Below are 14108 nucleotides of genomic sequence, written 5' to 3' on the forward strand. Positions count from 1 at the left end.
AAGTGTAAAGTATATTTAACATATTTAACATATGAAATAATTTTAGATATATTACGATTCTTTGATATATGACAAATATTAAACAAAAGATCTTTAAATATATATATATATATATATATATATCTTTTATTATATGTTATGATTAATCAAAACCAAAAAAAAATATTTAGCTATATAATGAAATCATTATAAGGCTGTTAGTTATAAGAGTTAATATAAACATTCACAATGTTAATTTTCTTAACTCTATAATACCTTAAGTTTCCATTCAATATAAATAATAACATGACTAGATTAAAATATCATTTAATTTTCTTTCTACCCCACCCTTTTAAGATATACACATATGTGCACGTGTACACACACATTGCACACATACACACACATCCTCATCATCATTATCTTCACCAATAAAAGGATAAAAAGTAATAGAAATTTGCTATAAACAATTTAATTTATTCCCTTTTGGAAAAAAGAGCAATTTTCAAGTAGATTTCTACTTAGCTATGTGATAGTTGAGGGTCACTTAGGTGTTTGACAAATATCAAGCTTAAATGCTCTCTCTCTCTCTCTCTCTCTCTCTCTCTCTCTCTCTCTCGTTTTAGAAATTGAGATGATTGACATGTCCTTGAGATCCTTGATATACAAAAAATGGGCCTTATGGGTCTTGAAATACATATTATTAGATATTGAGATTGAGTATGTATTATCATCATGAATACCATGTGTGGGTAGAAGAGAATTACTAGGGATATGTATTTGAAAATGACAAGCCAATGTCGGTACACTAAAAGTAGATATTGTGTTTGTTTGGTGTTTAGTTATGTAATTAAAATATTATCATATATACCATGTGTGTGTAGAATAAGTAACTACATGTAGTAAATTACTATGGATATGTACTTGAAAATAACAAGTCAATGCAGTACAATGAAAGTAGATATTATGCTTGTTTGGTGTCTTGTAGTAAGATGCACTGGTTTACTTGGTCATGTTGTATGGTAGTAAGAGTTGCTTTATGTCAAGTGACCTTACTTGGGCGGCGTGGTAATAAAGTTACAATTATCTAAGGGCATGGTCAATCACATGAGCTACTCATCAATATACATGGATTTAAGACACATAGATAGACATGTGGAGATGTAATATATAAATGTCATAGATGCATAGATTAAGAACTAATAGAGTGCGTTAAAATATGGTGAAGTGCATTGTATATATATAGCATGTTGTGGATTTATCTTTGTTATTGTGGAGATGTGATATGTAAATGTTATAGATTAAGAATTAGTAGATTGTGTGAAGAGATGGTAGAGTACTTTTATTGTTACGAAGCTCTAGCAAATGATATCATTAATTAATAGATTTGTGTAGTAAATCACTATATCAATTTGTATTAATGGAACCACACTAAATATTGAATCAACTTACCAATGAGATAATCAATCACTTTAATAATAATTTAACTAACCTAAAAATTAACTAATTGATTAACATCCAGTTATAGTTGCATGCCTTTCAAACAAAACTAGTTCCTAATAGCAAATCTAATGCATGCATGATTGGGACCATCCACTAGAGGAATTATACTACCCTTGTTGATGCCAACACAATCTTATGATGAGAAACATAACCTTAATTATCATACACAAACAAGTCATTTATTGGTTTGCTCATTTACATGTAACAAGCCTTCATATAAGCGTACAGAAGATATCAGTCTGCTTTGATGGGACCTTCCAATTTCAAACCTACATAGATTATTGTCATGAAACATGAAAGAAACAACCTCCCTAATTAAAGCCATCACCAAATTGTAGAAAGTATAAACATAAGCAAGAGCGTGCACACTAATAATCCCGTCGATTTCTTACTTCTTTTACCATCAATAACTAACCCAGGTCCAAGGATATGTCCAAGCCCTGGGTTTAAGGCCTCATCTCAATTCTCATAGGAAGGCCATTAGCGGGCAAAGGCAAGGGATCCATGCGAATAGGCTCCATTGGATCTACTAACGTCAACTTGAACATTCGTACAAGGTGATGAATGAATACAAGTATCATCATTCTTTGAAAGTCCACGCCCGGACACACATGGAACCCAGCACCAAATGGGAGGTAAGTGTAAGGTGTTGGGGTCTGACCACTTGCAAATCGGGATGGGTCAAAGACCTTTGGATTGGGGAAATATTTCTCATTAGCACAACAATGTGCTATGTTATGGAAAATCTGCAAGGGTAAGCAAAATTAGGTCAAATTATAAGTAATTTTTAAGTGGTATAAGACGTACTACTATATATTTATTAAGGCACATGCTAAGTGTTATAAATAAATAATCAAATATATATATATACCCAGACATAAATATACATATATAATGTCACATAGTAGCCAAATTAAGTTCGGAGCTTAATCTCACCTTCCACCCTTTTGGAACTCGATAATCTTCATACTCAAAGTCGTCCATCGCCAGCTTAAACGAGACCGTTACTTGCGGTAGTAACCTCATCGTCTCTTGAATCACTGTCGACGTATACTTCATTTTCTGCAAATCCTCCCATCCAAGGTCCTCCTCACCACGTTGCACCTTAGCATCTGCTATTGCCGTTTGTTCTGCCGACGCCACCATTACAATTAATCTCTACGTTAATCCAGGGTTTAATTCAATGAGTAATAATTATGATTGTAAATACATACTTTATGTGGAGCTTCATGGCCACTTTTGAGAGCTATCTAGTATATACCTTTGAGAACCTCGTTGCTTCTATTCTCATTGAGTTCCATTGTTTCATTCTCTTGCTTCTATTCTATATGGAATCCAAAAGACGTCCTTCTCGTTCAATAAACTCTTGTGTCGTACACAACAAAAGGGATGATGGAACTTGGGAACCCAAGAGTTTCACTGTAAATGACTGGGTTACTATGTTGCCCTCATGCAAGGGATCTCACAAGGTGAAAAAAATGAAAAGAGAGGATACAAAATACCATTGGAAGGGACACATTGCTGCTTTCAAGGTTACATCTGAAGGCTGGTTTGCTCAGGTCCAACATGCTTACATGGCAAAGGATATATATGTACTTCTAGCTCAACATATTCCTATGCAAGCACATTGTAAGCTGTAGTTCAATTTTACAAATATATCTTTCCTTTTAATACAACTACAACTTTCGATTTCTTCAGATATCTTTCCCTCAACAAGTTTTCAGTGGCAGCTTGTGGAGAGCTTCACTGGTACTTTCCAAGCCATTCACGAAGAATTTGCAGAGCTCATGTATGGTGACCAGAATGCGACTTTTTTTAATAGGTGTAATCTTTTTGTATACTACGCACAATACATTGTTCTCCCAAAAACAGGTGTGTATGGGAAAATTGAGGATTTAGCAGTGCTGCCAAGCCTTTCTTCTCTCAATTAAGACATTCCATATGAAGCGACGGTGCAAAGCTTGAAACATAAACTATCTAAGGATATTCAAAAGGCCATGACTCCGGGAAGGATCTCGAGGAGGATACAGTTATCATGGTTTGTGCCTCTACATGTCTTTGTAGCTTGCTTTCAAAGACGCAGAGTTACAGAGGACAAAGGTACCATGGCTAAGTAGAAACTTCCCAACAAATTATTTGGACAACATTATAGGACTGTTTTGGAAATCTAAACAGTATGACCATAAGGGTGACTACATAAGGTGCAATGCATGCCCTCAATCCTTGGCGTCCTACAATATCTCTCGACAATCTCTTACTATGGGTTATGATTATAGGAGATACAAACTTAAGTTGGGTATCTGGGAACCTTTGGATTTTGATATAGATTGCATGTCATTTAGGTTTGAGTTGCAGGTTATTCCACATATTGAAAGAAAGGAGTTTAATGTTACCTCTTCGTGGACGTTAAAAGACGTTAGGGGAACCTTGGAGTATCTTGACAACACCACCCCTAGTTATAAATTCAAGGTCAATGGTACTACAATTGGAAGAAGAGCTGAATGCTCTATATATTGTATGAGTTGTTTACCTCCAACTGTTGTAATTTTTGAACCATGAATGAATAGAAAATTGAAATTTTTCTTGCCCTTTGCCATTTGTGAATTAGTAGATAACTACATCTTTCATAAACAAATTATGATTTATATACAATAAATGGTACAAATACATCTTGTGAGATACAAAATGTCACTGCGTATATGTAAAGTTACAAAATATGCTAATGCTCTTGATCTTCACTTTGCTTATTTGGGCTCCTAGACTTTGCCTGCTCTGATCTTCACTTTGCTTATTTGGGCTCCCAGACTTTGCTTGCTCTTGGGCTTCACTTGGTTTTTTTGGACTCCTAGACTTTGCTTCCTCTTGTCCTTGAGCAGGAAAAGCATCGAAGTTGAGGGGCTTCTGAGTAGAGGGCTTCTTTGCATGAGATTTCTTTTGTGAGGTCCTCTTTGGCTGAGATGTCTTCTTTGCAGAGAACTTCTTTGCAATGGTTTCCTTTAAGGCTTTTTGCATCTTCTCAAATTTTAAAGGAGAATGCACTGGCAAACCCTTGCCTTTGCCTTTATGTCTTTTCAGCTTCTTCTCCTTCCCTTTTCTCTGAGCCTGATCTCTTAGAGGAGGGGAGTCGGGATCTACAGTATAATTGCTTTGTCCAACATTATCTCAATACATCTCTCTCTTATCCACCAAATATAATATTCGGGGTATTTATTGCACTGCCAAAAAAAGTGGAGTTCTAAGACAAATAATGTACAAATACATTGACTTGTTGTTTTAACAACTTAAAATCTATTTTCTTGTAGGCATTTGCAATCACCCTCCATCCACAACTAGTAACGTCAGACTGAATTGGAACCTTGACTAATACTGTAATTAGAAGAAATCCATCTTCAAACAAAGGAACATCAAAACTAAATTCTCAATACCTCTTGCTGAAGATACTTAAATGGCTTCTCTGGATCTGCAAGATCTTCATAATTTGTCTCTAAATATGCTAATATCATTTTGCAAGCACTGCAATAAAGAGCATATGAAATAGGTGCAATGTTTGTAACAAAATTATGATAGTTGATGAAAAGAGATAATATGGTAGTTGATGAAAAGAGATACATTTTGCATTGACCATGGATACAAGCTAAGGAGTTCATGAAAGTAACCTCTCTATTAAAAACATCAATGAATATAAGACTCCAATGGTGACTGCAAATAAAACAATAGTAAGAAAATATCTACTCACATGAGTTATGAATTTAAAACTATTAAAAAACACTACCTTAAAACTTTTAAAAAAAACTTTCATTATATGGGATGAATATATACTAGTTTCTCAGGCTTTCATATGCCCTAAAAAAACCTTTAATATTTGATCCTGTCTTTGAAAAGATATCACTTGATATTAGAGGATCAACCACAAAAATGCTGCTTGAAATATATGTTGGTATTTTAGAAATGTATGTCCTATAATCAAAGACAGTATTAAGTATGGCAAAAGGAGAGAAAAGGACAAAACTATGGCTAAAGAATGATGCTTACCTCATGCAACAGAATATTACAGCATCAGATATTTCAATATCTATCTTCTCTAACATCACTTTGACCTTAGGTGAAATGCTCAAGTAATATTCAATCTCAGGGTTGGAGGAGACATTGATAATCATTTGACCATACACCTTGCCCATTCTATCATAATTCATACCACCAAGTCTCTTAACTTCCTCTTTATAAAAATTATCCTCCATCTCGAAAAGCATCTCTCTTTGGTCAAGTGCTTTTCTTGTTTCATACTCATGTGTAACATCTTCAATAGTAAGCCCTTCAGCTTTCCGAGACCTCTTGGGAGGAATTGTAAGGATATCAAAGGCCCTAGTATTTGTGGTGGGAAGTGGCTTGAGAAATTTATCAAATCTATACCTAGGCCTGCTCACCCCACTGAGAAATCCTTATTCATTAAAGTGACTCTGTGTGCATGTGCAGCCAACAATATAGGCATCATTCATGAAATCTATAAGAAAGTCTTCAGATGCTTCTTGCAAGCACCACAATGCAGAAGCTTGCCACTTTTTGAATGGGATATTACTTTTAGTTAAGACACCAATCTTGTCACATATTTGCTTTACTACACGGATGAAGGCAGCCCTTGGGATAAGATGATGAGTGTCAGTTTGGGACTTCCTGATCTCTGAAAAACACCTCTTCATATTAAAAAATCTTGACTTTCTTTTCTTCTTAGGACTGGGTGCAGAAGCAACCTGTGCTATCCTTTGAATCTTCAGTATATACTTTTCTTTGTCCTTGCCATAGATTGCACATTGAGAAATATTTGAGAAACAATGCAAAAGAAGTGAAAATATTTTCAAGATTAATACAAGACCCTCAAACAAGAAGAAATAAAGAAAGTGTACATGGCCAGTGGTTTTAAAAAAGGCACACAAAAGTACTCTCTCTGGCTATTGTAAAATGGTGACAAATATAAGTGAATAAAACAAACCAGTAGAATAGCAAAACATTTAAATAAAGTAATAGACATTATCAAGAACTATCCCTGTCATGTCAGTCCCCATGAACTATCCGATAATGCTATCAATGACACTACGCATGCACTATGAGTTTTGGATACGGTCGTGCCGTTTGCGGAATGTTCAAAGCAAAGATCAGATTCGATAGTGACCATGAACTATAGGATAGTGCTATCAATGTCCGCAAACGGCATGCAAGGGAGTAAAATGGCATAGTGCTTTGGATACGGTTGTGCCGCATGCGGAATGTTAAAAGCGAAGATCGGATTTGATAGTGCCCATTAACTATCCGATAGTGCTATCAATGACACTACGCATACCGGTGATTGAGTACCGGCTAACAAGAGTAAGGTTCAAGAACCGGATGTGTCACCCATTGAAGGACGTCCGCAAAACAGTGCACAAAGGAGTAAAATATCATTGTGGTTTGTTGGATATGGTCGTGCCGTTGCGTAATGTTAAAAGCAAAGATCACAGAAGGTAGCTACATACAAAACAACAAAAACCAAAGGAAACCCAAGGAAGGTACCACACCGCACAGACCTACACCTTGTTGACCACAACGGTGCGATAGAGCAAAACAACACGTTGATAGCGATCCCTTTGCGCCATTAAAGAATCAAGAAGGCAACACAGGATCACCCGAAGGCAAGTATAAACTACCCTAGGGAATGTCATGGTCGCACGTGAGGACGGAGGTCTATGGAAGTAAAAAATGGATAATGTGGTCATATATCACTATATATACCCGATGGACCATTGGACACGTGTTAAAATTCTATTCATTGTCTCCAACGGCTAGTGACACGTGGTGCGTTCTCACTAGATCGTTCATTAACGGTACGTTCCATGTGGCGTTTCGTGATTCGATGTTGTATAAGGTTTGGATGTATATAAACATTTTCGCTCATTTGTTTTTCCTATGTATTCGCAACGGCGCAACCTCTCGATTTTTAGCAATTTAATCTCTCCACTATTGCACTGTTCCGGATGGCTTTTTCTCCGTCAGCAGCAGCAAGTGCCTCATCAAGGTCACCATCCCCGGTTGGTTTTTCAAAGCCTTCACCAAAAACACCTATTGGTTTACTGTCTTCAAGGGTATCTCCATCCATATCCAATGTTTCAAAAAAGAGAGAGCTTTTTATATCTCCTACAAAAGTTACAAAGTCGTCCAAGAAAGTGAACAAAACAAGCAAACCCTCTCCAACAAAGCCTACTGGGCCCTCTAGTCCTTCTCTTAGTGCACTAGATACACAATCAAAGTTAAGTGTATTTGAAGCATGTGGAATGCTTACAAAGTCACCAAAGGCAAGTCCTATGGCATCAAAGAAGTTTAAGCCATCACGCAAGGCTCCTAGTCTTTCTGAGATAGTAGTGGTGTCTCCTACAGAGAGAATGTTGGATTTTCTTATTGAAAGTAGAATTGAAGCCTCTTTATTCTCAATAGAATATTTTCAATCCAGAAGTTGATGTCTCAATGATTATTAATCATGCCATGCTATTTATCAAAGGAGGACTTTGATGAATTTGAGGAAACTACAAGGCCTTCTATCTTTATTAAAGGCAAGGAGTATGCCCATGTCCCTATTGGGGGGACCTCCTCTGTCTAAAGACAAACATTTACAAAGAGGTGTAGTATGTACAAACTTAAAAGGTTTTTATTAGAAAATGTAGAATGCTCCTCTCATCCAAAAGGTTGGAGGAGAAAATGTAGAATGCTCCTCTCATCCAAAAGGTTGCAGGATAATGGTCAAAGCTGCTGCCTTTATAGTTTTCTCCATTGTCAAATATCCTCTTAGAGGTGAAGAGAAGAAACTTGAGGAGATTGAAGGCTCTTCAAACTTTTGCTTTCTGAGAGATTTAGAGGCAAATGATATAGAGGAGGAACTTGGACCTGCTGAGGAGGAGGAGAGGCTTGCCAAGAATATTGAAATCACAGAATTAAAGGCACATACAATTGTTCAGTCACCCAAGGAAATTGGAGATCCATTGCATAAATATATTGTTCCTTCATTGCCAAGTTTTCTTATCAAGGATAAGGAGTATTTACTCCTTTATGATATTCAAAAGCTATTTAACTTGAGGGAGGACTATTGTCTTGCCATCATTGCTGTAGAGGGTTGTGAAGCTGCTGAAGGGCTCATTGATATTGAGAATGAGCATAATGATGAATTTGCTACTTTAGGTGTGTATACTTCAGATGACAAGTTCATTGACTCAACTCATGCTTTATCACTATGTATTAAGAAAGCACGGGAGTCAGAACCATTGATCTCCGATGATGAATTTAATCAGCTTCAAGCTTCACTTGGTATTGCCGATGTTGGAAGGGAACAGAGTGATTGTGTCCAACTTAAAGACATCAAAGAAACCTCAATCTCACTCTGGACATCAGATATACTTGAACAAGATGAAAATCAAAAGGTGAGTGAATATGAATTTGAATCCATACATTATATTATTTTAACTTACAATAATTTCACAGTGTTCCTTATGTTTCCAGTTGGAGCTAGCAGATGAAGACAACTTCTTAGGGAGAGGTAAAGGCTCAAGGCAAGCAAGCTCTAGCAAGAAAGATTTTGCACTTTGACACTATTTGTCCAAAATGGATGAGAATATTTTCCATGTGTTGCATAGCCAGTTCTCCGAGGATGCAGACTGGCTTATACTTTGTATTAAAGCTCTCTACAGACTGTATGGCTTCTCAACTATACAAGCCAATGCTAACAAAATCATATTTCTTGAGAAGACAGCCACTACTAGAATTTTTGGTTATGGCCCTGGGTTTTCCGCCTCTAGAGCAGGATAGTTTTTGACATACTCTGCGTATGCTCTAGCTACAAATAAAACCGATGTAAACACACTAGTAGGTGGCTACAATAGAATTTTAATGCATGACTAATGTTTTTCCATTCAACCAATGGGAAGATATTAAAAAATATTTTATTACAAGTGTAAAGTATATTTAACATATTTAACATATGAAATAATTTTAGATATATTACGATTCTTTGATATATGACAAATATTAAACAAAAGATCTTGAAATATATTTATATATATATCTTTTATTATATGTTATGATTAATCAAAACCAAAAAAAATATTTAGCTATATAATGAAATCATTATAAGGCTGTTAGTTATAAGAGTTAATATAAACATTCACAATGTTAATTTTCTTAACTCTATAATACCTTAAGTTTCCATTCAATATAAATAATAACATGACTAGATTAAAATATCATTTAATTTTCTTTCTACCCCACCCTTTTAAGATATACACATATGTGCACGTGTACACACACATTGCACACATACACACACATCCTCATCATCATTATCTTCACCAATAAAAGGATAAAAAATAATAGAAATTTGCTATAAACAATTTAATTTATTCCCTTTTGGAAAAAAGAGCAATTTTCAGGTAGATTTCTACTTAGCTATGTGATAGTTGAGGGTCACTTAGGTGTTTGACAAATATCAAGCTTAAATGCTCTCTCTCTCTCTCTCTCTCTCTCTCTCTCTCTCTCTCAAGTTTTAGAAATTGAGATAATTGACATGTCCTTGAGATCCTTGATATACAAAAAATGGGCCTTATGGGTCTTGAAATACATATTATTAGATATTGAGATTGAGTATGTATTATCATCATGAATACCATGTGTGGGTAGAAGAGAATTACTAGGGATATGTATTTGAAAATGACAAGCCAATGTAGGTACACTAAAAGTAGATATTGTGTTTGTTTGGTGTTTAGTTATGTAATTAAAATATTATCATATATACCATGTGTGTGTAGAATAAGTAACTACATGTAGTAAATTACTATGGATATGTATTTGAAAATAACAAGTCAATGAAGTACAATGAAAGTAGATATTATGCTTGTTTGGTGTCTTGTAGTAAGATGCACTATATGCCAAGTGACCTTACTTGGTTTACTTGGTCATGTTGTATGGTAGTAAGAGTTGCTTTATGTCAAGTGACCTTAGTTGGGCGGCGTGGTAATAAAGTTACAATTATCTAAGGGCATGGTCAATCACATGAGCTACTCATCAATATACATGGATTTAAGACACATAGATAGACATGTGGAGATGTAATATATAAATGCCATAGATGCATAGATTAAGAACTAATAGAGTGCGTTAAAATATGGTGAAGTGCATTGTATATATATAGCATGTTGTGGATTTATCTTTGTTATTGTGGAGATGTGATATGTAAATGTTATAGATTAAGAATTAGTAGATTGTGTGAAGAGATGGTAGAGTACTTTTATTGTTACGAAGCTCTAGCAAACGATATCATTAATTAATAGATTTGTGTAGTAAATCACTATATCAATTTGTATTAATGGAACCACACTAAATATTGAATCAACTTACCAATGAGATAATCAATCACTTTAATAATAATTTAACTAACCTAAAAATTAACTAATTGATTAACATCCAGTTATAGTTGCATGCCTTTCAAACAAAACTAGTTCCTTATAGCAAATCTAATGCATGCATGATTGGGACCATCCACTAGAGGAATTATACTACCCTTGTTGATGCCAACACAATCTTATGATGAAAAACATAACCTTAATTATCATACAGAAACAAGTCATTTATTGGTTTGCTCATTTACATGTAACAAGCCTTCATATAAGCCTACAGAAGATATCAGTCTGCTTTGATGGGACCTTCCAATTTCAAACCTACATAGATTATTGTCATGAAACATGAAAGAAACAACCTCCCTAATTAAAGCCATCACCAAATTGTAGAAAGTATAAACATAAGCAAGAGCGTGCACACTAATAATCCCGTCGATTTCTTACTTCTTTTACCATCAATAAGTAACCCTATGTCCAAGCCCTGGGTTTAAGGCCTCATCTCAATTCTCATAGGAAGGCCATTAGCGGGCAAAGGCAAGGGATCCATGCGAATGGGCTCCATTGGATCTACTAACGTCAACTTGAACATTCGTACAAGGTGATGAATGAATACAAGTATCATCATTCTTTGAAAGTCCACGCCCGGACACACATGGAGCCCAGCACCAAATGGGAGGTAAGTGTAAGGTGTTGGGGTCTTACCACTTGCAAATCGAGATGGGTCAAAGACCTTTGGATTGGGGAAATATTTCTCATTAGCACAACAATGTGCTATGTTATGGAAAATCTGCAAGGGTAAGCAAAGTTAGGTCAAATTATAAGTAATTTTTAAGTGGTATAAGACGTACTACTATATATTTATTAAGGCACATGCTAAGTGTTATAAATAAATAATCATATATATATATATATATACCTATTACCCAGACATAAATATACATATATAATGTCACATAGTAGCCAAATTAAGTTCGGAGCTTAATCTCACCTTCCACCCTTTTGGAACTCGATAATCTTCATACTCAAAGTCCTCCATCGCCAGCTTAAACGAGACCGTTACTTGCGGTAGTAACCTCATCGTCTCTTGAATCACTGTCGACGTATACTTCATTTTCTGCAAATCCTCCCATCCAAGGTCCTCCTCACCATGTTGCACCTTAGCATCTGCTATTGCCGTTTGTTCTGCCGACACCACCATTACAATTAATCTCTACGTTAATCCAGGGTTTAATTCAATGAGTAATAATTATGATTGTAAATACATACTTTATGTGGAGCTTCATGGCCACTTTTGAGAGCTATCTAGTATATACCTTTGAGAACCTCGTCGTAGCAGGCGGGATTCTGGAGCATGAACTTGACAGTGAAGGCGAGGACATTACTAGTAGTATCAACGGCACCATTAAGAATGGTTAATACCATGTCTACAATCTCCTGCTTCGTGAAAGGGTTGCCCTCTTCGTCTTTAGCGGTGATTAAACTGGACAATATATCTTTGAAGAAAATATTGTTAGTTTCATGATCTTGTTCTAGTTGCTTGAGCTCCTCTTGCCTGTCACTTATGATCTTCAACACAATCTTCTCTATCCCAGCTTTTGCGACAAAAGCTCGGTAGTGAGCAGTCCATGGCAGATAAATGGGCACTGCAGACAGGCCTACAGTGAAAACATGGAAAAGCCTTATCATTTCACCTTGATCAGCCTTATCATCAATTCCCATTAGAAGATCTGTTGTGGAACTTAGAGTGTGAGACTTGAGCAAGCTATAGAGGGCAATTTGGTCCTTGCCAAGCCAAAATTGAGAGAAATGCTTCTTGGTCAGGGCTTCCAACTTAGGTACAAATCTCTTTATGCAATTTTGTCTCAGACCATTCGATAAAAGCCTTCTCAAATGCTTGTGTTGGGCTCCAAACTGGTTCATTATGTTCCTCTCTCCGAACAATTTGCTGGGAGACATACTCGGGAGACACTCTCTGACTAGTTTGCCTTCGTTGGAGTAGAGAAAGCGGTTAGCTTCCGGCCCATCCATCACAATAGTGGGCTCCATGAAGAGAGAAGTGCGAAACACTGGCCCGTGCTTTCTTTTTCGAGCGTCCACAAACTCGCCAACTTGGTTTGCTTTGTAGCAACGCATGAAATGAAGAGTCTCCCCTACAATGGGCAAGCACACGTTCCCTGGTGGAAGTGGCCTGCGGTTTAATTTGCTTACGATTAGCCTTCGTTGAAGCTGCAGCTTGAGCGAGAACGCGTAAACCAGCAAGATTAATGTTGCACTATAAGCTATGGCGAGGAGAGCTTCTGCACTCAAGACTGAACTCATATTGATTGACATAGCTTTGCAACTCGGGAGATTGACACCTTCTATACAGAGGAAACCCGTCATTACTTCCCTACTTGGAAACAAATAGGTAACCGTAAAATGGTACCACCAAAACTTCTAAATTTAGATACACACCACAAATTTTTTCTAGCACGTGGTAATTAATTATTTTCTACTTACCCATGTCATTACAAGAGGGGTAGATCCGCATAAAAGGCTTTTTGTCATGGTGCATTGATCAGCGTTCCATGTAGCCTTTGTCCTTGCCTTGAAATTAACGGCTTAAGTTTTGGAAATTTTAGTTACAATTTATGTGTAGATTTTGAAACAAAAACAGGCCAAGGCCAAAGAAACACGCCTACTTATTTTGATTGGCTGAGAAATGTTGTGTTTTCTAATTGTGGCTTCTAGAATTTGAGTGAAAATATTCAAATAATCAATTTTAGAGTTGTTAGTGCCACTTTCAGTGAAAAGGAACATAATTCCTCATATTCGGTCGTGTAAAACTACAAAGCATCCTGGGGATACACTTATAACTACACTTTACCAAGTATGTAACGAGGCAAGAGTGCCTTACTTGTGCTAGCAGTTAGAGGCCAAGTATAAAAGGCTAAATTTCACAAGGTGGGTATTTGTCTACTTAAGTATGCACATTATTTGTCTCCTTGCCATCTAGGGAATTTGCACTAGCTATGGTGGCGAGGAGAGCTTCTTCACTCAAGACTAAACTCATATTGATTGACATCGCTTTGAAAGTCGAGATTGACACCTTCTATAAAGAAGCAATAACCATCCTCGAGTGAAGAAGATATAATTTGTTGCATTAAATAGAAGTCTTGTGTAGGATACTATGTGCTAGTCACATGGTGTGCACTAGTGCTCAAGATTTTTTTCTTATTT

At 36.3% G+C, this 14108-nt stretch overlaps 1 protein-coding gene across 2 annotated transcripts; it reads right to left on the bottom strand.

Moving 5' to 3' along the window:
- Positions 1-1843: 1843 nt before the first annotated feature.
- On the bottom strand, positions 1844-13288 carry LOC147621204 (cytochrome P450 716B1-like). Of its 2 annotated transcripts, none has more exons than XM_086824510.1 (3): positions 12203-13288; positions 2419-2612; positions 1844-2228 (listed from the first exon to the last, which is right to left on the bottom strand). In XM_086824510.1, exons 1-3 carry the CDS (start codon positions 13269-13271, stop codon positions 1929-1931), a joined length of 1563 nt encoding a protein of 520 aa, XP_086680636.1. In that variant the 5' UTR covers positions 13272-13288; the 3' UTR covers positions 1844-1928. The 2 variants fall into 2 exon arrangements, with proteins under 2 accessions (XP_086680636.1, XP_086680635.1); XM_086824509.1 differs by lacking the exons at positions 1844-2228; positions 2419-2612 and adding exons at positions 11101-11676; positions 11878-12071.
- Positions 13289-14108: the final 820 nt, after the last annotated feature.

This window comes from Cibotium barometz, chromosome 30 (assembly GCF_041138505.1).
Source record: "Cibotium barometz isolate CiBa-2024 chromosome 30, ASM4113850v1, whole genome shotgun sequence".
NCBI classification, from domain to species: Eukaryota; Viridiplantae; Streptophyta; class Polypodiopsida; order Cyatheales; family Cibotiaceae; genus Cibotium; species Cibotium barometz.

Coding starts and splice junctions, on each gene's coding strand:
- LOC147621204 (XM_086824510.1), bottom strand. CDS start 13,271: ATGACGGGTTTCCTCTGTATAGAAGGTGTCAATCTCCCGAGTTGCAAA. Junction 2,613..12,202: donor CTACGACGAGGTTCTCAAAG/GTATATACTAGA, acceptor TGGCGTCGGCAG/AACAAACGGCAATAGCAGAT. Junction 2,229..2,418: donor GAGTTCCAAAAGGGTGGAAG/GTGAGATTAAGC, acceptor TTACCCTTGCAG/ATTTTCCATAACATAGCACA.